Below are 25,019 nucleotides of genomic sequence, written 5' to 3'. Positions count from 1 at the left end.
AACCCTTTTGATTATGTGTTTCATGTAGTTGAAAATGAATTGAGATTTGTTTAAAAAGTAGTTTTCTACTTGTGAGATTAATGGATTGGGAGATTTACCTAATCGATTATCGAGGTTGAATTTTGATTGTAGTAACTGTAGAGCATCTCATAATTGATTAGATAAGTGGATAATCCATTAAGAATTTTTGTAGCACTCATATTTATACAATTCAGGATTGGATTAGTTGATTTATGCAGTTCTAGGCTTGACTTATATCGATCCTAAGCATGCACTGTCTATTCAAATGACATATTATATTACACTTATTACTAGTGGTGATGCTTAAACATGTTGTTTGACTTTAAACATCATCAAACCTTCATTTGGTTAAGTAAGCTCCCCTTACAACAATACTAAAAATAAAATGTTTGTCTAATGGTTATTGAACTGAAAAGATGATTCAAAAATAAGAGATGTCTACTTTTATACAGCCAACATGAAATTCTATTTACCATTTACCACAAGCAAGACCTTTTGTCTAGTTTTCCCAAATTTGGAGAATTAAATGGATAAATTATATATTTGGAAGACTTGAAATAAATTATACCAAAGAAACATAATTATACTTCCCCTTTTCTAATCAACTTTGACAACCAAAATAAGTTATTTCCCAAGTAAGGGAACTAGAAAATAACTTGAATAAGTCACTTTTAAATTTGAAACGATAAAAGATCTAGGAATAAAAATATACTTTTTATTTGAGAAAAAAGCTGAGGAAAATTCGTAGGTCTAAATGATATTTAATAATTAATATCATGTCAGAATTTTGGTTATAATTGCTTGCATACCTTTATACAGTGTCCAAATTTCAGCGTCAGGTGGTAGAGTAAATCTAAATTTTAAAAAATTACGAATACCAAAATTATATTTTTCTTAATTTAAAGATCCCAAAACACAACCTTGAATTTCATGTGCTAAAATAATAACTAAACATAATTGATATTGCTTTAGAAGTGCTCGTGAAATGGACATTGTTGCAACTAACCCGATAAAGCATTCCATACAGAATCAACCTAAGCAACAGTAAACTTCCATTGATATAATCAAGCATTGATGATGGAAAGTTTACATGCATAATGTAATTTGGTCTAACTTGCATAAACAGAACATTTTTCTAAATAACAGAAAATACGCAAATACAGGAACTATAGGAAGTAAAGTTCAGGAGCTAAAAAATAATCGCTAAAAAAAAGATAAGAGTCGAACATTTAACTTCCACTCTATGGAACTTGATGTTGATTCATCATTAAAATGAGGCTAGTAAATTAACACTAGATTGTTTCAACACCAATTTATCTGAAGCAAAAGCATTTTGACCACTGCCAAATAGATGACACAATTTCCTCTCTCCATATCCTTCCAGAACAGTAACATATTTGGTAGATTTCAAGAGCTACTAGTTGAATGAGTAGCAGTGACTGAGGTATCGTCAAACATGCCAAGTAACAATCTGATTCAGGTACTGATGACGCAGCCTAAATGCATGAGAACTTCCACATCCACAGAACATTAGAGAATGGAAGACTTGTTACTACTACTCAAATTAATATTCACATACAAGGGAAATTCTACCCATGTAATGGCAATTGACTCTAAGTAACGGCTACCCTTTTAAACAACTTAGAACCACTAAAAGAAAATTGATAATATACATAGATATTCTAAACCTAACTCTCTTGATCTGGACACCCATAGGAAATGAATTTAGGCCGGAATTTGAGCCGTACCAACTCACAGCACAGCAGCACTAACTAATTACATAATATGAGCAACTTTTGGCCAAAATACCTATAGCCAAATCCAATACAATTTCATACAAATCCCAGAAATAAATATCAGGGATACACTTGATGTTGTTTTCACTAGACGTCATGCACTACCACCAATGAAAAGATTGAAGGCATAAAAGTCCCTCCCTGATCTTAACCATCACCAGTCACCTTCGCCTTGCCACATTAGCGTGCTGATTTGCTTTACTGTCATTTCTTATCCTGTCAGCATACATTGGAAGGCGGATAATCTCACTTATTTCATTCAACAAATCTTCCTCAGTAATGTTGTCTCTTATGCTCCGCATCACCTATAAAGAAATATATAAATAATAGCTGAAGCACGGTACAGAGTAAAAAAGGGGAAATCAGAAAATAAGAGCTGGTATTAGACCTTCCTGTAAGTATTGAATTCATTTGGAGTTGATTTATCTGTTCTGATACGCATAAACTTCCATTCCAGTTTATCAAAATCCCAAGAACATTCTATGATCTTTCCAGAATAAACTGAGGGATCTGTGCCATCTGCAGAATTCAAGTTTTCAGTGAGCCAAGTGAGACAAATTAGATATAGAGTATAAAATGAACTCTCAACAAAACAAGACAATTATACCAGAAAAGAAGATAAAATCATTCACTGACTGGTATTTGCTTAAGCATTATCCCAGAAACAATTTGATAAGAAATGCTGCCTTTGGCAGGGAGGCTAGAATTGGTTACTTAACTGTTTACCAAAATCCAATCTTAACTACAAATTATCGTATGAACATGTAATATTCAATAACAATCAATACTATGACTCGGACTTTATGTTCACATTTTACAAAAGACAGCACTTTAAAAAACAAAAAGAATGAAGCATGAAAAAAAAATTATATCTATAAACATAGAAAGTGGACACAAACAAGTTAAAATCTTTTGACCTGTGAACTCAACCCTGTTCCCTTCCAAGAGTTTCTTCTTTCCCCGTTCGAAGAGAAAAAGCATCTCACGATCACCATCAACCTGTCAGCTTAAGCAACTACAAATTAGTTGGCTGCATAATAACGAACTATAACTGATCAAGGACATCGGAAGTGATATCCCTATACCATATGAAATAAGGTGATGGATGAGGATACTACCTCAAAAAGAAAATCAACTGAATTCAGATAAGCATATTTCCACTTCAATAGTCCTTCATGAGTACGAGGTATATAAGGATCATCCCAACCCTGGTAATCAACATTTGCCAGTAACGACCTCCATTGAGTCCATTAACAAAACAAAGCAGAAAAAATATACTATGTTCATTAACAAGGATTTGGAAGAAGGAATGGACAATGTGCCTAGCATATGAGGCAGTCTAGGTACACTGTTCCCCATTTTCCAAATCTTTAATCAAACCTAAAATTAGTTTTCAGTAACATAGACATTCATTCCCACGCAGAAGTGTGTATCAACAACAAATTCAAAAGGACAAGAGATCCACACAATTTAAACAGCATAAAAAATGAAAAAACAAAACACAACAAATAAAGAAAAGTGCCACTTGATACAGAACTGAAATCTGGTTTCCATGTTTAATACATCAAAATGGTCATTGGTCGCAACCCACCTGAAATATGAGACCATCTGCCTCATGTGAGAGTCGTTTGATGAATTCCTTTAAAAGCTTTGTGACAGTAGAGAGCAACCAGAAATCTTTCCTCCTCACCTAAACAACATTGCAAGCATATTAATAGTGAAACCCATAGGGAAAAATTAAGTGAAGCTTAAAAGCATTTTAAGACCAACTAAGGTTAGAGATGCATGCCCTGAATGGTTCCAGATCATATCTATAGTAAGGATTTCTGCTCTGATATATATGGTGCCGTTCATGATTCCTAGGTTCAATCACTTCTTTCTCAAGCATCTTCCACCTTTCATAGAAGGGTCGCTACACAAGGGAATTTAAGCAATAAATCAATAAACGCGTCTCCAAAAACTTTGTATTGAAGACTCAAGGAAGACAAGAAATCAGAGAAAATAGCATACGCAATCCAAGGAAAGCAATTAAAACATTTCAGATTATAATTCATCAAAACAAGGTTTTCCACCAAAATATTTGAAGTAAATTCATTTCACAAATGAAAATGTGAATTCAATATTGCCAGTTTGCAATCAATATTAAGCACTAAACCTTTATTGACCTTGTTTGAAGGTTTTAAATGCTAATCACTCATACTTGATGCCTTGATGAACCTTATTCAGAGACAACCCTTGCCTCACAAGCCAATTTTTACGGCCCAGGTAGGTTTAGACCTTCATTCTAAGATTGCATTAGAGCCCATCCTAAATCCATTAAAAAGGTCACACCAAGCCCAATAGTGTTGGATGTGAGGAGGTGTATTTGCGAAAACCCAAAGAATCGTTAATACGTTTTTCCATTTTAACCAATCAGCATGTATCATCTTCATAATATCTTCATTAATTTCACCATCAATTTGTAATATTGATCTCATACACTTCAAAACTTGAGGTATGAAATCCACTCAGCAACCAAAAATAAACATTTTTACTGGTAACTGTCAAAATTATATGGGCATTTCTTTTATTGCAATCGACCTTGATTTTGCTATTGTAGCAAAATTTCTGCAATTTCTATTCTAGAGGAAAACATATAAAGAAAACAAGCAATGGTTGTATCAAAATCGAAAGAAAGTGTTGCATTAAGCACAAAATGAGACAATAAAGTCAAACATTGGTCTAAACTCACTTGCCAGTTCTCAAATTACAATGAAAAGTTCTGTTGCAAGGTACACTATTGAAATTAAGAATGTGGTTGAGCTACATAAGAATTTTAGTATTTTCCAACGGTACAATACAAATTAAAGATAATGGCAACCACAAGAAAGTGATTTTCCTACCACCAATGCATGAACAAATATTAGTCTAAAAAAGAAAAAGAGATCCCCAAATATTATTTTGTACAGTTACATATAAAGTATAAACCAAACCTCTATTATCGACACTTGGTTGATTGCCATCATATCATAGATAAGATATCTTCTCTCCTGCTTCTGTGAATCTGGCAATGTATCAATAACCATCTCACCATCAAGTAATGTGTAGTGGTGGGTCTTCTCGCCCAAACCCTTAGAACCCAAAGATAACAAAATATTAGTTTATGCATCATTAAATGTCAAGATATTTTAAGTGAAATAGTATATCTCTGGTGGCACAGTACACTCTTAGATAAAGTATAACTACAATTAATAAAGGGGTTGATTATGAGCCATTAGGAAGCTAACTTACAGCCTAATTCCAAGCCAATTTGTAAATCAATCATCATAACTATTATTTGTGAAGGTATTCACCATTTGCTACATATAAAACTCACTCAAGTAGAAGTATATAGATCATATCATATGCATGATTACAAATGAAGACTAACTTCAGAGACGATTGAAAAATGCCCATCCCAAATGAAGGAGAACACTACCGGTTAAAAGAAATAACGTGTAGGTAGAGCAATGTTCAAATCAGGCGGATGTAGAGTTTTCAGATGGTCCCGTAATACCTTTTTATCCCTTGTAAGGGTTACTGGTCCCTGGAGATAGCTCTAGTGGTGACATGTGACAATAGAAAACCAATTACAAAAAGGAGGGGGAGGCATGGGAAAGGAGAACAAAAGAGAAATGCATATATCAAATGAATAGATGGCCAACTGGTCAACTCTATCATAGTCAAGGTTGTTGGGTCTCATGTATCAACTCTATCATAGTCAAGGTTGTTGGGTCTCATGTATCAGACTCCCCTAGTCCCATTCTCAAGAAGTCCCATCCTCAATGTGAGAGGTGTGTTAAAGAGCCTATGTCGCCTAGAGATAAGACTAAATTATAGTATATATATGGATATAAACCTCACTTTACAAGTTGATTTTGTTAGGTTAAGTAATGCTTAAATTATATTTTCTTAATATTTGCATTGGGATCCATAGGTTTGTCAAAGGTGTCACCATAGTATAACCCAAAGATATATGAACATGAACATTGTCAACTAAACAAGCTTTGAGCCAATGAATAGTATCATCAAAGCCAACTAAGTGTTAGGATCCACCCAAAACCAGCAACAAATTTCCAAGGAGGCAAAGGAACAAGATCTCAGGTACTACTGTTTTGAAGAGCAATCAGTTCATCAAGCATGATTTGTCTTTGCCCAGAGTGGGCTAAGGTATCATTATCAATTTTAGGAACTCGCACAAAGGAAAGGGAAAAAAGACAAGTATAATGGAATGGAGACAAACTGTGATGGGCAATGATACCTGAGATTTTTTTTAAATATCATAGAAAGGACCCACAGGGAGAGCACAGATTTGACTAGTCTCTAGATGCCATGTAGAAGTAAATGATAGTCATATGATGGAACCTTTGTCTGTCAAGCTCAACAAAGGAACATATTGTATATAGAATTTAAATATAGTAAAATACATCAACAATTACAACCAATCAAGGAGCCAATTAGGGGCTAGCTTACAGTCTTATCATTAGATAACTTTCAGCTATTAGCAAAACTATAGTTGAAAATGATAATAAGAGAATATCCAGAGGCAATTTTTACTGGATTCTAAATCACAACACTGAGTTGTTACTTAGGTTCACTGTTGGAGAAGACTGAGTTGGAAGCCATGACGTAAGACTGATTCTTATATAAGAATCAGTTCTTAATAGTAAAATATATTTTAGCACAAAGTATAAAGATGTGAGTAACAGATATAAAATCTGTTGAATCTAATGTGACATAGTAGGACTCGTTTGTAGATGCTCTAACAGGTATAAAATCTATGAATTAAGCTAAATCCACTACTAGACACATCATAAATTTCAGATATTAAGTAGCACACGCACATCATTTGTACTTCTGCAAGGAAACCTCATTTGAACCCTTCGGAAATTAAAACTTCTATCAATTAAGTAACATCCATCCATTGTTATTAGCATCATGTATCTTGTACCATCTGCTTTCCATGTTGCATAATAGTAGCGTTGTCGTAACAATTGTAAATTCTCCCTGCAACATAACCAAATTCAAAATAAATTCATGGAAACAGTCTTCAGATTAATAAGGAACAAGGTCATGAAATCAGTACAACTAGTAATTTACAAATCTTCAACAGTGCATAAATAAATTACAACTTCAGCAAGAGATTTAGTTCTTGAAACAACATTTAACATAATAATAGAGAAAATATATTTTAAAGGGCTTGAATACACACTCTAATGATCTCATATTTATAATACTAGAATTATGAAACAATGAGAAGAGGAAAGATCAAAGTCTGAATTAGAAACCTAGGTACAATAGGTACTAGTTTCCAATACAACTACTTTCTACCCAGATTTAATACTTGTTCTAACAACAAAAGATATTTACTTTTTTGGGTTTGCCCCTTCCTTTGGCATTATTAAAGAATAAAAGAGTTAATTATAATGCACTTGTTAGCAAGATAATTATAATGCACTTGTTAGCAAGACCCTATTTTTATACTCTAGCAAACAAAACGCTTATCTTTTAGTAACGGCATAAAAGCTTCTCACCCATTACAATTACAAAAAATAAGATACCAAAATTCAGAGATAAGTTCATATTATGAAGAATCTGATTTATTTGACGAGCATACAAATAACGTATTCCTTCTCACTGAAGCTCTCCTCCCACAAATCATGATAAGGAAAACAAAAATGATTTTTTGACAAACATTTTGTTGACAAAGTTACTAAATAGAGTAATTTTTTATTTTTTTATTTTTTTTATTTCCCAGAAAACAAAAACGACAACTTCAATTTTCTAGTGGAATATCAAACCATTTAAAGTCACCCATTACCTATTTTTATGCAATTGAAGGATGGAATATAAACTTGTTGGTTAAAACCTATAAACAAGAAGATAATTAAAGGTCCTACTAAAATTAGCCACTGGACAAAATCTAAGGAAATAATTTTTCATATTATCCTCAACTTCATGCATTAATTATCTTTCTAGACATTTAAGAAAAAAAGGACAAAAAACGCATATTAGCAATACAACACAAAGCACTATGCACAAACATATAATGTTTAATGCAAGAAATACAAGTATAGTAGCAAAAGAAATAGCAGCCCCCATGTTTAATGTATAATTAAAGTAACATATAAAATCAGGATATGTTAATGTCTCAAAGAAACGGAACCTGTTGAGAGAAACTGGGTGTGAACCTGGAAACTGTGTGTGTCCCCTAGCCTGCATATCAGTAACCAGTGAAATAGCTATGCCAAGCATAGGAGGTACATGAAGTAGGAATGCTTAAAAAAATAAATGGAGAAAAAATCAAGTAACATAAACCGCATTTATCAACAACTTACCAATAAAGCAAGTGTGACAGACAAAAAAGACAGGATCAAATTTTAACATTAACTAGAGACTATATGTAAGAGTAATTGAGAGAGCTTGTACTCCCTTCTCTTATGTTTTCATATCTATAGCTGTTCGAGACACAACAGATACAATGAATGATAGAGAAAAGAAAAGAATTCTAGAAGATGCTTCGAGGAACTAGGGTCTAGCACAAAGCATGCTCCTAGGAGTTAGGTCCAGCACAAAGCATACAACACCTAACAATAAATCCTATTAAAGATTATTTATTCTAACACTCCCCTTCGAGCCTAAGCATACAAATTAAATGTACCATGCTTGGAACAAATTAATTCAAGCTGGGGACTTCTAAAGAATTTTCTTAATACATCTGCAAGATCATCATTTGATTCAAGAAACTCTACAGATTTCTTTAGATAACTTTTCTCAGATAAATTGGCAATCTATTTCAATGGGCTTAGTCCTCTCATGAAACACTAGATTGGAAGAAATGTGGTAAGCATCTTGATTATCACAATACATCCTCATAAGTTGAAGGTCACAAAAAGCCAATTCACATGTGAGGGATGCCATTGCTCTATACTCGGCCTCAGCAAACGATCATGCAACAACATTTTGCTTTTTTCTTTTCCATGAGACAATATTTCCTCCAAAACAAAATATTTTAGATTTCCAAGATCCTTGGTCTGAAAATGATGGCTTTAGTATTCTTTTAACTAAGATTACAACACCATTTCTTGTGATCACTATATTATCAACATACACTATTAAGTTCCATGAGAGGTGTGACAACAGAAGAGAGTGATCTACCACGCTACGTTTCAACCTAAAGGATTAAACAATGTGACTGAACTTTCAAAACCAAGCACGAGGAGATTGCTTGAGATCATAGAGAGTGACGCAACTTAAAAAGCAAACCAATCACTCGTTGAGCAACAAACTCAGGAGGTTGCTCCATGTAGACCTCCTCTTCTAGATCACCATGCAAAAATGCATTTTTAATATCTAATTGATGAAGGGGCCAATGATGAATAATTGTCATGTCAAGGAATAGTCTAATAGTAGTCTTTTTGGTCACTAGAGAAAAAGTATCATTGTAGTCGAGACCATAGATTTGAGTATATGCTTTTGCTACCAATCGAACTTTGAGGCAATCAACTTCACCATTCAAACCAACTTTTATGAAATAGACCCAACAACAACCAACTGTCTACTTTTCATATGGAAGGGGAACTGATTCCCACATACCATTTTGTTCAAGGGCCTGCGTTTCAACAATCATGGCTTGTCGCCCTAAAGGATGATCAAGTGCCTCTTTCACTGACAAAGGACATAAAAGAATAATACAAAGGAGATAAATGATGATAATAGAGAAAATTATAAAAAGGATGAGGGTTGCAAGTAAAGAGAATACGTTTGCAAATGATAATAGGCCAACTAGAATCCTCATTATCAAGAGCCATAGTATGGGACGATCATGGTAAGGGACTTGATGAAAAAGACTCATCATGTGGTATTTGACTACACCTTTAAGTAAGAGGTGATGGTCTAGGAGAACTAGGGTTCAACAAAAGGCATGGGAAAGACTGATTGGATAGAGTTTACATCTTGTGTAGAGGAAGGGAAGAATGAAGTTTCTTCAAAAAAGGTGACACTTGTAAACATGTAATATTTTGAGTTAGTGGAATAACATCAATATCCTTTTTGAAGACAAGAATATCTGAAGAAGTCACATTTGATAACTTAGGCGGAGAGTTCGTCCAAACTAGGAGACATATCACAAACAAAGAGGAAGAAAAATATTCTTTGGCATTATCACTCCTTAAGATATTGATTACTTGGCCAAATTGGTTTTTGATTTCATTAAGGAAAGACTAAAAGAGAAGAAAAATATTCTTTGGCATTATCTCTCCTTAAGATATTGATTACTTGGCCAAATTGGTTTTTGATTTCATTAAGGAAAGACTAAAAAATATTCAGCAATTCATACCTATCTTTCATTAAGTTAACCCAAGTATAACGAGAATACTCATCAACAAAGTAATAAAACCAAAAGGATGTGACACAACTAAGACCCCAAATGTCATATGAATTATAGAAAACATAAAGTTGCACCTTGTTTCAATTCTTTTACAAAAAGAAGACCAAACATAGCTCTGTCTTGGCGACATGCAAGAGAAGACATGGCTTGGCCTGCGAAGGCGTCAGAGCTGACACCATGGGTGGAGGAGCGGTGGTTTCCGATCTGGGTATTGAAAGTAAAGGAAACCCATGAAGGACCTAGTGAAGCCTCCAGTAGCAATAGTTGTTGTTGTGATGGCTCTGACTGGACGGACATTGTGCAAAGGCTGCACCTACTATTGCTTTTGCTAGGCCATGGGGAAGATGAAGAGGAGTTGAAAGCTTGTCATTCTTTTCTTAATAAATTAATAATTGAGTTATATTATTTAATATTCTAATTTTGCACAGATCCCATATAAATGCTATTGACCAATCAATATTCTACACGTTATTAAAATTTTTTGTTCATTTATCATAATTGTTCATCTAATAAAAAATCAATTTTTTCAATATAATTATTTAAATAGCAATTTCTATATTTTTTATACTTATATATTATTTAAAGATAGTTATTTAAAAATTATAATAATATACTTTTTCTAAATATTAATTAATATATTATTTAAATATAGTTATTTAATTTTTTGGATTAATATTGTTATTTAAATATTAATTAATATATTATTTATATTTATATACTATTTAAATATAATTATTTGAAATTTTTATTAATATAGTTATTTAAAAAAAGTTTAGTATATATATATCAGTGTCTGTGCTTGTGCTTCATAGTGTATAATGAAGGAATTGGCATCAAAGGTTATAGAACAATTAAAGATTTGGTTAATTGACTTAAGGAAAGTAGATTAAAAGGACACTTAGGGAACATGGTTTAGGTTTAAGGAGGGAGATTGACCAACTCCGTGAGCCCTAACTCTGGGATGGCGTGTGGAGCATAGTCTAGCTCTGGGAATGACGGGATTGGTCATTGCTTGAGGAGACAATCCAGATTCAGTGGACAATGGGGAAAACTATGACGGTGGCCAGCAGCGAACGGTGACGAATGGCAGCCGATGGTGACAGACAGTGGACAGCGGCAAAAGCAGCATTGGAGAAGACTAAGAACAGCAGAGCGGGATCGAACTGCTTTGTTACCAAGTTAAGATAAATAAAAGAGACTATATTTAAGACTGATTGAGAGAGCTTGAATTCCCATCTCTTAGGTTTTCATATTTACAGTAGTTTGAGGTATAACAAATACAATGAATGAGAGGAAAAAGAAGAGAATTCTAAAAGATGCCTCTAGGAACTAAATCTAGCACAAAGCATGTTCCTAGGATCTAGATCCAGTACAAAGAACAAAACACCTAACAATAAATCCTATTAAAGATTATTTATTCTAACATGATTGAAGAATAAACGGAAAGACACAATGAAGTTAATACTAAAAACGTTTTTTTTATTTTAAAAGTATGCAATACAAAGTGCATAAAAGACAGCCATTTAAAAGGCTTACCCCAACAACCAATTTAAGCGTTTGATAACAAAATTGACGCAGTGCATCTTGCTGATCAGAAGGAATCTCATCTCCTAAAACATCATCATTTGTCATTCGTGTGTCTGTCTCATGGTTCTCCTGAGAGAACAAGAAATATCAAAGTTTAAAACATACTAAATAACCAAATTCAATATTTCTACATTAATATTGCTGACGGTGTGGAAAGAAACAAAAGATATAACATGAAATCCAGCCTATAATTATTCTATATTCATTAATCTACAATATAATTGGAATTAGATATTTTATTATAGACAACTAGGGATAAATCTCAATTACAATCACTCAGGGAAGAACTTCAGGGATCTATCCCATCTAGTCCAAAGACCTAATAACTAACTCAATAATTTGCACTCACCCCAATCTTGGCTTCTAGCAGAAGAATTATGATATTCAGAGAATTAGAGAGATGATAAAATGTGATTTGTTATTATTAATTTGAGTTTCTCTGAACTCAGATCAATATTTATATTGTACTTTTACATGCAAAAGAATCTTACAACAGAAGAAACAGCTAGAATGTACTAGCACTGGTGAGCTGGTAACAATTAATACAATACAACAGAAAAAAGGATCTAAACCATAAAACCACATGTCATCCATATACTCTCAGTCCCCCACACCCATAGGGTCAAAAGGTGTCAGGAGCTGAGAACCCTGAGTTTGTCCCTGAGTAGACAGAACTGAGCCTTAGCCAGAGGCTTGGTGAGATGGCTCCTTTTGCAGACACTAAAATATAGTAACAGGGGAAAAAGTAACCATAAAACTATATGTCATCTACATACTCAATCACTAACTGTTTCCCTTTGGTTCCTACCCTCTTTGCCACACAGAGAAGGCTTTTATAACCCAGACTCCTCTTATGTCCCATATTCATATTTCCCACAAGATCTATCAATAGCAAAGGAAACAGAGTAGTGCATATCAAGAATTAATATATGAATCAAAGACTTCAATTTTTATGGGATAAAAAATTAGTGAGTTGCATGCTCAGCTATTGTATATTTTATATAAGTGAAAGAGAGAAGTGTACCCTATAACACTTAAGGCTAGGAACATACACCCAAAAAACAGATTTATGAAAGCTGTACAATACAGTAACGATCCTAATTTTAACACAAACTCAAGGTTATCAAATCATGAATCGCCAAGCTAATTTTATGATCATGAATCGTAATTTATATCAAATTATAGGATTCAGACAATGAAAAATCACATCAAATGTATCAGTTTAGATATTGTTCATCAATTTAAACAATTTCAATTTAAATTTGAAATAGATATAAATATACCAAAAGTCTTATAAAAAATATTATTAGTTATATTTCACTTTGTGAAACCTTTACTTTAGAAGAATGGAAGCAAAGCAATTAAACAGCTCAATAGCATCACAATACTCATTCTGTGAATTATCCATACCTGCAAATCAGGACCTGGTACTCCATCATCATCATCATCTGGAACAGCTTCACCATTGAGATCAAATTCTGAAGACCTCTTCCACTCAGGAGTGGGAGGACAAACTACCATTTCAGGTTTTTTCTCATGATAAAATGTGTACAGTGCATCAATATAATCAGGCTTGTAGATTCCAGGAGGACGAGCTTCAGAAAATGTTTTTATTGCCTACAAAATGGACAAATCAAGTACATTTATTAAACTTAAGCAGCATCTTGAACCGAGAGAGTATGGGGAGGGAGGAGGAAAACCACATTTAAGGTAACACCTCAATAACTGACCTGAGTAACAGACATAGACATGGCACGCATTAGATAGTGGATGATCATGTACCCTGTACGATTATGCCCATGTGTACAATGAACAAGTATATACTTCTTTTGTTTTAGACGTAACATAAATTGTGTAACCTGGAAATGTAAATAATTGCACTGTTAAAATCACTAGGTATGAAGAGATGGATAACTACCACTGGTTACATGTACTATTTAAAATAATTTATCTTATTGAAAAGAGACTGGGTAGTTTTCTTTCATTGATGTGTCCTTGATATCTGTTGTTTGTTTCCTTTTTTTCTCTTAGGAGGACCCCTTATGCTCTGAACTCGTGTAATGTGTTTTCTAGTGTCATAATGTCTTCTATAAGAAAAGGAAGAAAGCAAAATTTTGTTCCCCAATGAAATAGGAGAAAGTAAAAAAACTTTCCTCAAAAGCACAATGCATTCTCAGATTTGCATGTAAGTTTCAGAAGAGCTCTAGTACCAGGTACAGAAAAGAGAGGCACAAGGCAAAACATCAAGTTTATTTAAAGGAAAGATGATATTCAAATACATGCTAAATAGTCTTGGAAGTATCAAGAACATTATTTTTCAAGCATATTCATAGGTAATAAAGATGTTCCTATTTCCTAGAGCTACAAGTAAACTACATTCCAAATCAATCCAAAGAACAAAAAGGCTAAAATTACTTTATCTAAATAATTATCGAATAATAGAACAAAATATAATATAGAAAGAACAAGACCTCATAGACGAACTGGTTCACAGCTAAATTATCAGGTACAGAATCACGCCCCTTGCATTGAATCTAAACCACAACAATGACCTTCAAATGTAAGCACCAGAATGATGTGCCACAGTTTCAAAGACAAAATAGCAAATCTTGAGATGGTTACTAAAATTTGGCTACGTCAAACCTTAACATGCTTGATGCACTCTTTTTTTAAATCAGACACAGGATAGTATCGAGAGGTATTTGTCAAATCAATCACCAGGCCAAGCTGCAAAACATGAGAACGAAATGGGAAAATCAACAGTAAACTTTATGCATGAAATAGAACACTAATTCGCTAAATTGTTCTGATCAGGACAAGTAGAAGAGAATGCAATTGGTAAAAAAGATATCAAAATTGGAGAAAAATTCAATGAAATAGAAGAACAAAAAACGGAGAAACAAAAAATCTAAATGAAGTGTTAGATTTTCTGAAAAAAATTCCACTTACTTTTCTCCCTAAAACTCTCTGTTGATGTATCACTTGTTTAAATGAATATCTTTTACCAGGAAGAATGCAATCATTGAAAGATTCACCAAGTGGAACCTTTGAAGGTATCATGCCATAAATTTCCTGGCCAAATGAAGGACAATCCAACCACCCTGCAAGTAAAGAATAAGTCTTTCATGTACATGTAAAACAATTGTTAATTGGGAGTGAAGCAAATAAAAATGTGTCCGCCTTCGTTTTATATATAAAAAATATGTTTTGAATTGGACCATTCAATCCAAATCCCACCATATAAACAAAAACTTATAATTAAATATTTGGCCAAATTTATTCCCCATTAACAACGTTTATAAAACTGAATACAGAATGCTATTAAGGGAAGATTATGCCTTCCAACCAAAATTCCACCACACAAATATATCATCGGAGCATATGACAAAACCATGGCAGATTAAAAATATAATGTGTATATAAAAGAATAATCAAGTTTTACTACAACATCCTCTACAAATCATCCTATTTCCTTTACATGGTAAGTATTGATTGCGTTTAATATTTTCAACACATCAACCACATTACATTCTTATTTAAGACATTCTTTATTAGAAAGAGGATTGTTAGCATTGCAGACATATTAATATTAATATAAAAAATTTACAAAATTTACAAAGCAAAAGAAAAAAGGCATAAAACTAGCAATAACAAGAAGATTTAGATTTCAAATAACAATAAAATGATATCAGAACACCAAGTTGAAGACTTCAAATAATGACAAAATGATCAGTAACCATGGTGGTTGGGTGGAACAGTCAGAGAGAGGTGCTGGGTTTGGTCACAAACTCATTGTTGCTGATAGTAGTGCAGGTCAAATCAGTATCAGTGCTTGTGCAGTACATGTGCATTTTGTAGGAGCAGGTGCAGGTCTATTCATATGCTGTCTCATAAATCAAACACTTTGTTTTCTTTATTAAAGTGTAACGAGTGGGGTTTTGGTTGGTGACCCAACCTCTTTTCTCTTTCATGGATTTCGAAATGTTTAGGGCCAATTTTCACATTGGGTCACCCAACCCAAACATTTTCTTGTCCTTTATAGGTGTTTCCCTTTTTTTGGCTGGGTTCAGGTCAGGTCACATGACCGAGCTCCTTCCCTCTTACATTTTCAGAAGGTACTCCACCATAGCCATTGCAGACACCATCAACACTCCCTGACCACCATAGCCCACAACAAAGAACCTGCCAACAGAGAACCTGCCACACCACCATCATAATAGAATGGCAGTCTGTGGCATTTCTCCACCACCACTTTCTGCCATAGCAGCATCATAGTCTCTTTACTACAACACTTACCATCCATAATACAAATAAACCCACAGAAAAAAACGTCACAAGGATGAAATATATTAAGAAATGTCGAAATTTAGCATCAGTAGTTACAAAATGCAAGGCAGCAAGCGCTGCATGAAAAGAAACTCTTACCTGGAGGAAGCCTGCTTTTATCATATGATTTAAGGTTCTTAGAGGGAAATAGCTGATCATATCCTGGTGACTGTGACACCTGTACAGGTCTGTCATCTGGTCGTTCTCTCTTCAACCGCCTCTTTCTTTCTTCACGCTCCTAAAAGCAAACAGCAACAAAGGAATTGAGTGAATGAAAAGACAGGCAAACAAAAACCAGTTCGAAACTCATCATTCAAAAACCCCAATGAAGCAGCAGAAAGTATGCAAGATGTATGATTGGTTTCTCAAAGAATTATTGTTCAGGAATCCATCCTGTTCTAATTAAAACTTAACATAGCACACAACATCAATTTTTGGGGTTGTGGTGTCTTATTTCATATTTTTAAAAGTATTTGTTAGATATATCGTGTTTTATGTTAATTAGGGAAACATAGCGTCTATTGTTTCTTAGAGAAAAATAGACATTGTTTGATATTGGTAGATATTGTTGATATTATTTATTACAATATCTTCTATTTACCATATTTATGTTTGGTAGCCATATATACTTGTATCACTCTTTATTATAAATACATTCACCCTATGTGTATTTTAGACACAAGGGAGATTAACCCTATACAGTTTTTCTCAATATTCAATGGTATTTATCAAATTCTTTTTGCCTAAGTTATATTACTTTTTTCTTGGCACCTATATAAAAGTTGTTTTCTAAACAATTTTTGCATCATTGCTTGGGTCATCCACATTTGCCAAAATTAAAACAAATAGTTCCTTAACTTAGCAAACTTCAAGTCCTAGAGTGAATTGTGTCAATTAGGGAAACATGTTAGATCTTTTTTCTAAGCGAAATGAACCCAGATGTAACTCATCATTCATTTTTACATTTGGGGACCAAGCCACATCACATCTCATGTTTAAATATTTTGTGTTGTTAGTAGGATATGAAGTGTACTAATAGAAGTTGTTAGAAGGTTATAGAGATCTCTTTGTAATCATTACTTCAAAGTTAAAGTTCTCTTATGTATAGAGGATGATGTAATGTTTCAAATCGATCAATTGAATAGGAACCTTCTTTCTTTCATATTAATCATTTCACGTTGATATTCAGAGCTCTTGATATTGGGAACCCTACTTTTGCATTTCTTCATTATTGTCTTAGTTACAATTCTTATTTGGGTTGCATAAGTGCACCCATTAAAGTCTTAGTACATTATTATTTCCCTCATAAGCCACCATCGTCTGCCATTTGCCGGAGTCACACTACTGCCAAACTGTCTCTAGAGCATTTGCTAGAGCCGTCACTAGCAGAGTTGTCACTAGAATTATCATTGTTGCGCCACTGCTGCTACCTTCACAGTTGTTGCCACTACCATCGCCAGAGCTTTTAGTAATACTTTTCTATTTCGTTTAGGAGGGGCTAAGCAATCTTTATTATTTATTTTAGAATGGCAACTCTACTAAGCAAAGTTGGTCTTCCACACTTGCCTTAATGGTCATAATAATCTCCAATGGGCTTAATTTATCAAATGCACATTAAAGGGTACAAGTAGACTCAATCATATTGAAGGAGAGACCATATATCAAGATAACTCTAATTTCCAAATTTGGGACAACACGAATCATTATATAGTTATGGGGATCCATGACTACAAAGATAAGTAGAAACTATATGTTCTACTCCAGTGCCCGTAAAATTCGAGAAGACATTGCAACTACTTATTCCATATGACAACACATTTTTACATGTTATGAGTTAGAAAGCCAGATATTTGGTGCCACACAAAGCCCTCTCTTTGTTGCATAATATTATGGAATGTTGAAAGGTTTGTGAATTGAGTTGGACCAATATCAAAATCTGAAGCTAAAAAATAGCAAAGACGATATCACTATTGCTAAATTTGTTGAACAATCTTGGATATTTAAGTTCTTATTAGGATTGAATCCTTCTATTAGAACACAAATTCTTGTCAAGGAGTTGCCATGGTCATGATGAAGGAGCCCTCCACTGAATAAGCTATCATATTCTCTGGAAAGGCTTCCAAACCTGGGTTTTCAAATCCTGAAAAGATTAAAATTAGCTTAAAAGGTAAGGAGGAGCATTGTTGCTCTCATTGTAAGAAATAAGGCTACACCAAGGATATTTGCTTCAAGCTACATGGAAAGGTTAAAGTGCTCAATCATCTAACAAGATTAAAAGGATAACCCTCAAGAATGGCTTATTAGGCAATTTCAGATTCTGAAAATTTGGGCAAGACTCCGTCATTCTCTTCAATTGATGAAGGAATGCCTACAATACATGCTAAAATCGAACATCTATAATCTCTCATGGAGTCTATAAGTAAGTCATCTTCTGGTACTTGCTCTCTAACTAACCATAACTAGTAAAAACTTCAATTCTTTTTCTAATGTTTCTAAAACTTTATGTAGGAACTTTTGGATTCTAGACTATGATGCGACAGATCATATGACACCTCATTCACCTCTTTCAACATTGTATGTTTCTTTTTGGTAACCACATTACTACTAATAATGAGACTCATATCCCAATAATTAGGCATGGAAATATTTCTCTTTTGCCATCCCTTAGCCTTAAAAATCTCTTTTGTGTTCCAAAACTCTCTAATAACCTTATTTTCGTTCAAAAACTTACTCATGACCTAAATTGTTCTATAACCTTCTTCCTCAATCATTGTGTTTTCTAGGATCTTGCAACATGAGGACAATTGGAGATGTTAAAGAACAAAGAGGGTTGTATGGCTTTAACAACTTGGAAACTGATAATAGTATTAGAAGATAAATGACTACCTCTAGTCTACAATTTTGCACTACTTAAGTCCTCTCAAATTTGGCTTCTCCACCATCATCTAGGACGTTCATCCTTTTTTGTTCTAAAATCTATGTTCCCTTCCTTATTTTTTAAGAGTTTTTTAAGTCATTTAAATGTAATGTATGTCAAATTGCAAAGCACTATCATGCCATGGATCCTAAGTAATATAAAGAGTGTTCATCTTTTTGATTTGGCTCACTGACATTAGGGGCCTACATCAAAACTCTAGTATACTAGTGTTGAATGGTTTGTCACATTCATTTTTACTTTATTTGTCAAATTCTTCAATATGATAAAACACAATTTGTATAGTCAATTAAATGCTTACATTATGATAATGGGAGGGAATATGTAAATCATGACATATCGAAATACCTCTCCAAGAATAGGATTGTTCATGAATTCACATGTGTGGACACACCACAAAAAATGGCCTTCATGAAAGAAAAATAGGCATCTTCTTGAGGTAACAAAGACACTTCTTTTTCAAATGTATGTCCCTAAATCTTATTGGGGCAAATTTGTCCTCATTGCTACTTATTTCATTAAAAGATTACCCTCTCGAGGTCTAGATAGTCTAAGTCCCATTGAGTCATGTCTTCTTTTTTCCATCTATTCCTTTTCTATCAAGTCTTCATAGTTGGACGCTTGGATGTATTGGGCTGTCCATATCCATAGTCAGTTCCATGGAAAGTTAGATCCTAGAGTTGTTAAATGCATATTCACTGGTTATGCATAGGGATATTGTTGTTATCATCCTTTGAGTCAAAAGCTTTTTACCTACATGGATGTTACTTCTGATGAAACTAAATATGTTTACATGCATCCCTCAACTTCAAGGGAAAGTTGATTCAAAGCTGAGTCTTTTGAATCTCCTGAGTCATCTTTTGTCCCTTTCATTTAGGAATCATCTCTTGACACGTCTCATACGGATTTCTGAACAGCTTTATAAAGGTTTGGTGTGTACCTATATGTAATCAAGGTCCAAGGGGTGAACTCTATTCTATTTCCCCTCCACTCTCTTTGTACTTTTGTTGCAAAATACGAATTTCTATAAATATAAATATGAATCCAAAGAGCTATCTAAGTTAAGATATCTCAAATTCCCTTTTTCCTATATTTTGTCAAGAGCCTAAAAAGCACATTATTGGTTTGGCTTAGTTATACCCCAAAAGAATCAGCTTAATACTCATTTTCAAACAAAAACTTTAATTCACACACAAAAGTTGTCAATATGAGAAGAAATATAAAGATAGATGACAGAATATTCTTTTTATTCAAAACCTAAATTTGCTTGACTCATTTACTCTGCATTACAGCACATTTGGCATTAAAATTTGAATTAACCAAAATTCATTCAGCCATTAATCATAGGTCTCCTTTACTGCAAGTAGGTAGATATCAAAGTGAAGTATTTAATGCAATTACCACCATCACCTCACTAAAATAACCAACCAGAAATAGGCTCAACAACTAACAAACTAATACTATCAAGTCAATATCAAAAATTAAAAAATGAATTGCTTCTCCTGCATATGCACAACTGCATGGATTCACATGAACATATGATTTTTTTTTCTAAATGGTTGAATGGTTGGTTGCAATTGCTGATGTTGCTGCACTACTGGCATAGTTCCTTAGATACTGTTTGGCCTGAATTTTCGTAACTCAAAAGTTACTTTAAAGTTGAAGTTACAAAAGAGAGTAATGTTGTTTGGTAACTATAACTTTAACTATTTAAACTTGAAAATTAGCTTTAAAGAAAAAAGAAGTAGAAGCTGAAGTCAATCTATATGGCAATTTCATATAGTATGCAATGAAGATGAAAACAGAGAGATTTATAAATTAACCAGGCCATACTGCATCCCATAAGATGCTATGGTAGATGTTCAGCATTAATATTAAAAGTTCAAATCATCATACCAGAAAAACTAAAGGGATCACAAAAATGATGCAAAAAATATTGTATGGATAGTATATAAAACATCCACCTATCCGCCAATCAACAAGCATTAGATGTTCATATCAGGAAACATCAATTTATACACCAAAGTAAAAAAAAAAAAATATAGGATGCTTTAAACAGGCTGCTCATTAAAGATTAGTTCAAGCATCACGTTATCACCGGTAAAATTAAAATTAAAATTAAATATAGTGAGGTACATCATCATGCATGTTGCAAGCTCATGAATAACAATCAAACCTGATGAAACAACGTAATGAAAAATTGTCAACAGGTTATCCCATATTACGAGGAAGTACCATCACAGTAGTCCTAGTCCATGGCATCACATAGCCAACAAACTGGGTCACTGTCATGGTACAAAAAAGGCATAATAAAGGACAAAAATCTATATACGAAGGATACCCGGCGTGCTATATCAGCTCCAGTTTCTATACGCTCTTCCGGTGCATGAAACTCTTCAACATGTATCTTCTCTTCAAAAATATCTTCATCTTCCTCTGGAACCGGCGAGGCATTCAAGTCCATTGCAACAATCATCAAGCATCAAGTAACAACATTCGTCCGACACAGTATAAGCTTCAATGCCCCCACAACCTTGTGTGTCAGTAATTGCAGCAATCCTGCACCATCCAAAAACAGCAAACCCATCAACCAGCTAGCCACAATTACTACAACTCAACACTTTACGAGCTTATTGGTCTTAACAAAAAATGCAAAATGCCTTCAATTATGAAATGCTAAAGCAATCATGAAAAACAATAAGACTGATAAAATAACGCAAAATCAACGTTCTCGCAATAGACCCCAATTACAAAACAAATTTTCACAAATTAAAAAGCGAATTTCCCACCTCGTTTCGCGTTATCTCACGTCTCCCAACTCTGAGGAGCCACACGTAAGCAGAATCAAAACTCACATACACATCAAAATCCAGTCGGGCGTAGAATTTAACAGAAGTGAATGCGCAGAAAAGTCGAAATTCACAAACCTGAGCAAGCAATCTACGAGAAACGCGGAGAATCAAAACTCGGTCGATCACCACCGTTACGCAATTCGCACGAAAAAGGAACCCTACAATCCTGGTGAGCTGAGAGAGCGAGAGTGAGACTTCGCCTCGAAACCCTAGAGAGAGAAAGTAGAGGTGGAGAGAGAAGGGGTTTGTTTGTTAGAGTTAGATAGAGAGAGAAAGTGAAGTTTGTTTGTTGCTTTGTGTTTTAATTATCGAATAAGAAGAACGGAGGCACGGAGAGAGAAAGAGCGCTTAGCACTTAGCAGGAAGAGGTCGCAGACGAAGAAATTCGCGATTCTCAACTATGTATCAATATAAATAATATAAATAATAAATAATGAGGGTTATTTTTTTAATTTTGTTTAAATTTAAATTCTAACTTTTAAACTCTTAAAACAAAATTTTCGGTTTTAATTTTGATATCTCTTTTTTTATTTACAGGGCATTATTTTCTAATTCTTACCAAGTATCTCTATCAAATATAAAGATGTGACCGTCATATTGTTAATTATTATGTTTAGATATTGTTATTTTAATTTAAGTTTATTTCATCTTATCTACTGATAATGATTAGAAACTTTTAGAATAATAATTAATATAATTTAAGTTTCAACAAACCTTTTGTATACAGTATTAAGTTTATAATTAAAAAGTTTTAATGTTATTATAACTAGTGTGCCCATGTATGTACGAATAGATTAAAGATTAATTAAAAAAAATTAATATTTATATTAAAACTATAATCAACTTTATAGATATGAATTAATTATATTTTTTATTAATATTTATTCTTTTATAATTATATCATAGAAAAAATTGTACCCTTTTATTAAATAAAAAGTATATAATCAAATATGTATAATAGATGTGAAAATAGGTTTCAACCTGAATTAATTGGACTCATCATAGGTTCGGATTAAGTTGGGAAAATTTTATGTTTTTTAAAAGTGGGTTGAATTGGATTTGACTCACTTAATTCAATGGTTAAACGAGTCTGAGTCGGGTTAAAGATGAGTTGACCCGCAACCTACTAACAACAACACTATTCACTTTTTTTATAATATTTTTAAAGTTTTATTATAATTATTTATTACTTCTAGTTATATACGTTCACATTTTGATATTTTTAAATATTAGAATGTTATTCAATAATATTTCAAGAATTAGTGAACAATTTGATTCCACTACTACAAAAATTAAATTAAGTCAATTCACTTTTATTGTAATACAATAAATATATAAAATAAATTATAAAAGAAAAACATATTTGTAACCAATGGCGATGTTCCCCCAGTTTTTATATATTTTTTTCATTATTTTATATTTAATTTTTTAAACCATATAAATTTGTAAGTTTTTTTAAATTGTATGTATTTTTTAAAATTAAATAATATTATATTAAAAATTAAATTAAGTATTTTTTATTTATTTTATAAAGTGTAATAATAAATAATAAAACATAAAATCAAATATATAAAGAAACAAAATTATTAAAATATTTTTTATTTTCTCTCACATTGTCGTGAGGTTGTATTCTTTTCTCATGCTTATTTATTTTCTTTTGTTATTAAAAAAAGTAAGACATAAACTCAGTATTTCTATCCTCATTTTTTCATATTTTCTCTTCCATTATTAAATAAATAAACAAGGCAACTTCCTCTTGTCTCACTTGATAGTGAACTATTTATTTAGCATTATTTTTTATCTTATGACCTTTTTATATATTTATTTTTTATTAATATAAAAGAAGAAACAATGTACTATGTATTTTTATAATCAATTTTTAATTATAACTTGATTATTATAGTTTTTTTTAGTAATTATGTTGATGAGATTATGGTAAATTATTTTTTAGTTTATTTCATCTTATCTACTGATAATGATTAGAAACTTTTAGAATAAGGGTTAAATATGTTTTTGGTCCCTTCACTTTCAGTGAATTTTGGAATTAGTCCATTTTGAAACTTTGGACCAATTTAGTCCTTCATCTCTCGGAATACATGGATTTAGTCCCTTTAATCAAATTTTGTTAGGTTTATTTGATGTTTTGTACGCATTTTAGGATTGTATTTGAGTTGTTTATACTGTTTGACACATTTTTGCTTTAATGTTAAGTCAAATACTATTGTGAAACACGCTTGAAATGTCAAATAAACTTAACAAAATTTGATTAAAAGGACTAAATCCACGTATTTCAAAAGATGAAGGACTAAATTGATTAAAAGTTTCAAAATGTACTAATTCCAAAATTCACAAGTTAAGGGACCAAAAACATATTTAACCCTTAGAATAATAATTAATATAATTTAAGTTTCAGATAACCTTGTATGCAGTATTAAGTTTATAATTAAAAAGTTTTAATGTTATTATAACTAGTGTGCCCATGTATGTACGAATAGATTAAAGATTAATTAAGAAAAATTAATATTTATATTAAAACTATAATAAACTTCATAGATATGAATTAATTATATTTTTTATTAATATTTATTCTTTTATAATTATATCATAGAAAAAACTGTACCCTTTTATTAAATAAAAAAATATATAATCAAATACCTATAATAGATGTCAAAATTGGGTTTCAACCTGAATTAATTGGACTAATCATAGGTTCGGATTGAGTTAAGAAAATTTAATGTTTTTCAAAAGTGGGTTGAAATGGATTTGACTCACTTAATCTATTGGTTAAACGAGTTTGAGTGGGTTAAAGATGAGTTGAACACAACCTACTAACAACAACACTATTCACTTTTTTATAATATTTTTAAAATTTTATTATAATTATTTATTACTTCTAGTTATATAGGTTCACTTTTTGATATTTTAAATACTAGAATATTGTTCAATAATATTTTAAGAATTAATGAATAATTTGATTCCACTATTACAAAAAATAAATTAAGTCAATTCACTTTTATTGTAATACAATAAATATATAAAATAAATTATAAAAGAAAAACATATTTGTTCCCCCAATTTTTTTTATTTTTTTCATT

The 25,019-nt window shown here is 32.5% G+C and overlaps 1 protein-coding gene across 2 annotated transcripts; it reads right to left on the bottom strand.

Annotated features, from left to right (window-relative positions):
- Positions 1-1,052: 1,052 nt before the first annotated feature.
- LOC114166056 (mRNA-capping enzyme) lies at positions 1,053-22,299 on the bottom strand. 2 transcript variants are annotated; one of them, XM_028050710.1, is made up of 19 exons: positions 22,000-22,297; positions 21,862-21,892; positions 21,414-21,631; positions 16,237-16,375; positions 14,761-14,912; positions 14,455-14,538; positions 14,283-14,345; positions 13,542-13,670; positions 13,222-13,428; positions 11,761-11,880; positions 8,002-8,051; positions 6,680-6,842; positions 4,790-4,927; positions 3,607-3,729; positions 3,409-3,507; positions 2,936-3,025; positions 2,735-2,816; positions 2,206-2,336; positions 1,053-2,122 (listed from the first exon to the last, which is right to left on the bottom strand). In XM_028050710.1, exons 3-19 carry the CDS (start codon positions 21,546-21,548, stop codon positions 1,979-1,981), a joined length of 2,049 nt encoding a protein of 682 aa, XP_027906511.1. In that variant the 5' UTR covers positions 21,549-21,631; positions 21,862-21,892; positions 22,000-22,297; the 3' UTR covers positions 1,053-1,978. The 2 variants fall into 2 exon arrangements, with proteins under 2 accessions (XP_027906511.1, XP_027906510.1); XM_028050709.1 differs by lacking the exon at positions 21,862-21,892 and having other exon boundaries at positions 22,000-22,299.
- Between the last annotated feature and the right edge of the window lie 2,720 nt (positions 22,300-25,019).

The sequence above is a fragment of the Vigna unguiculata genome, chromosome 10 (assembly GCF_004118075.2).
Source record: "Vigna unguiculata cultivar IT97K-499-35 chromosome 10, ASM411807v1, whole genome shotgun sequence".
Taxonomy (NCBI): Eukaryota; Viridiplantae; Streptophyta; class Magnoliopsida; order Fabales; family Fabaceae; genus Vigna; species Vigna unguiculata.
The sequence above is the reverse complement of the archived record's forward strand: the minus strand, read 5'-3'. Positions and strand labels throughout refer to the sequence as shown.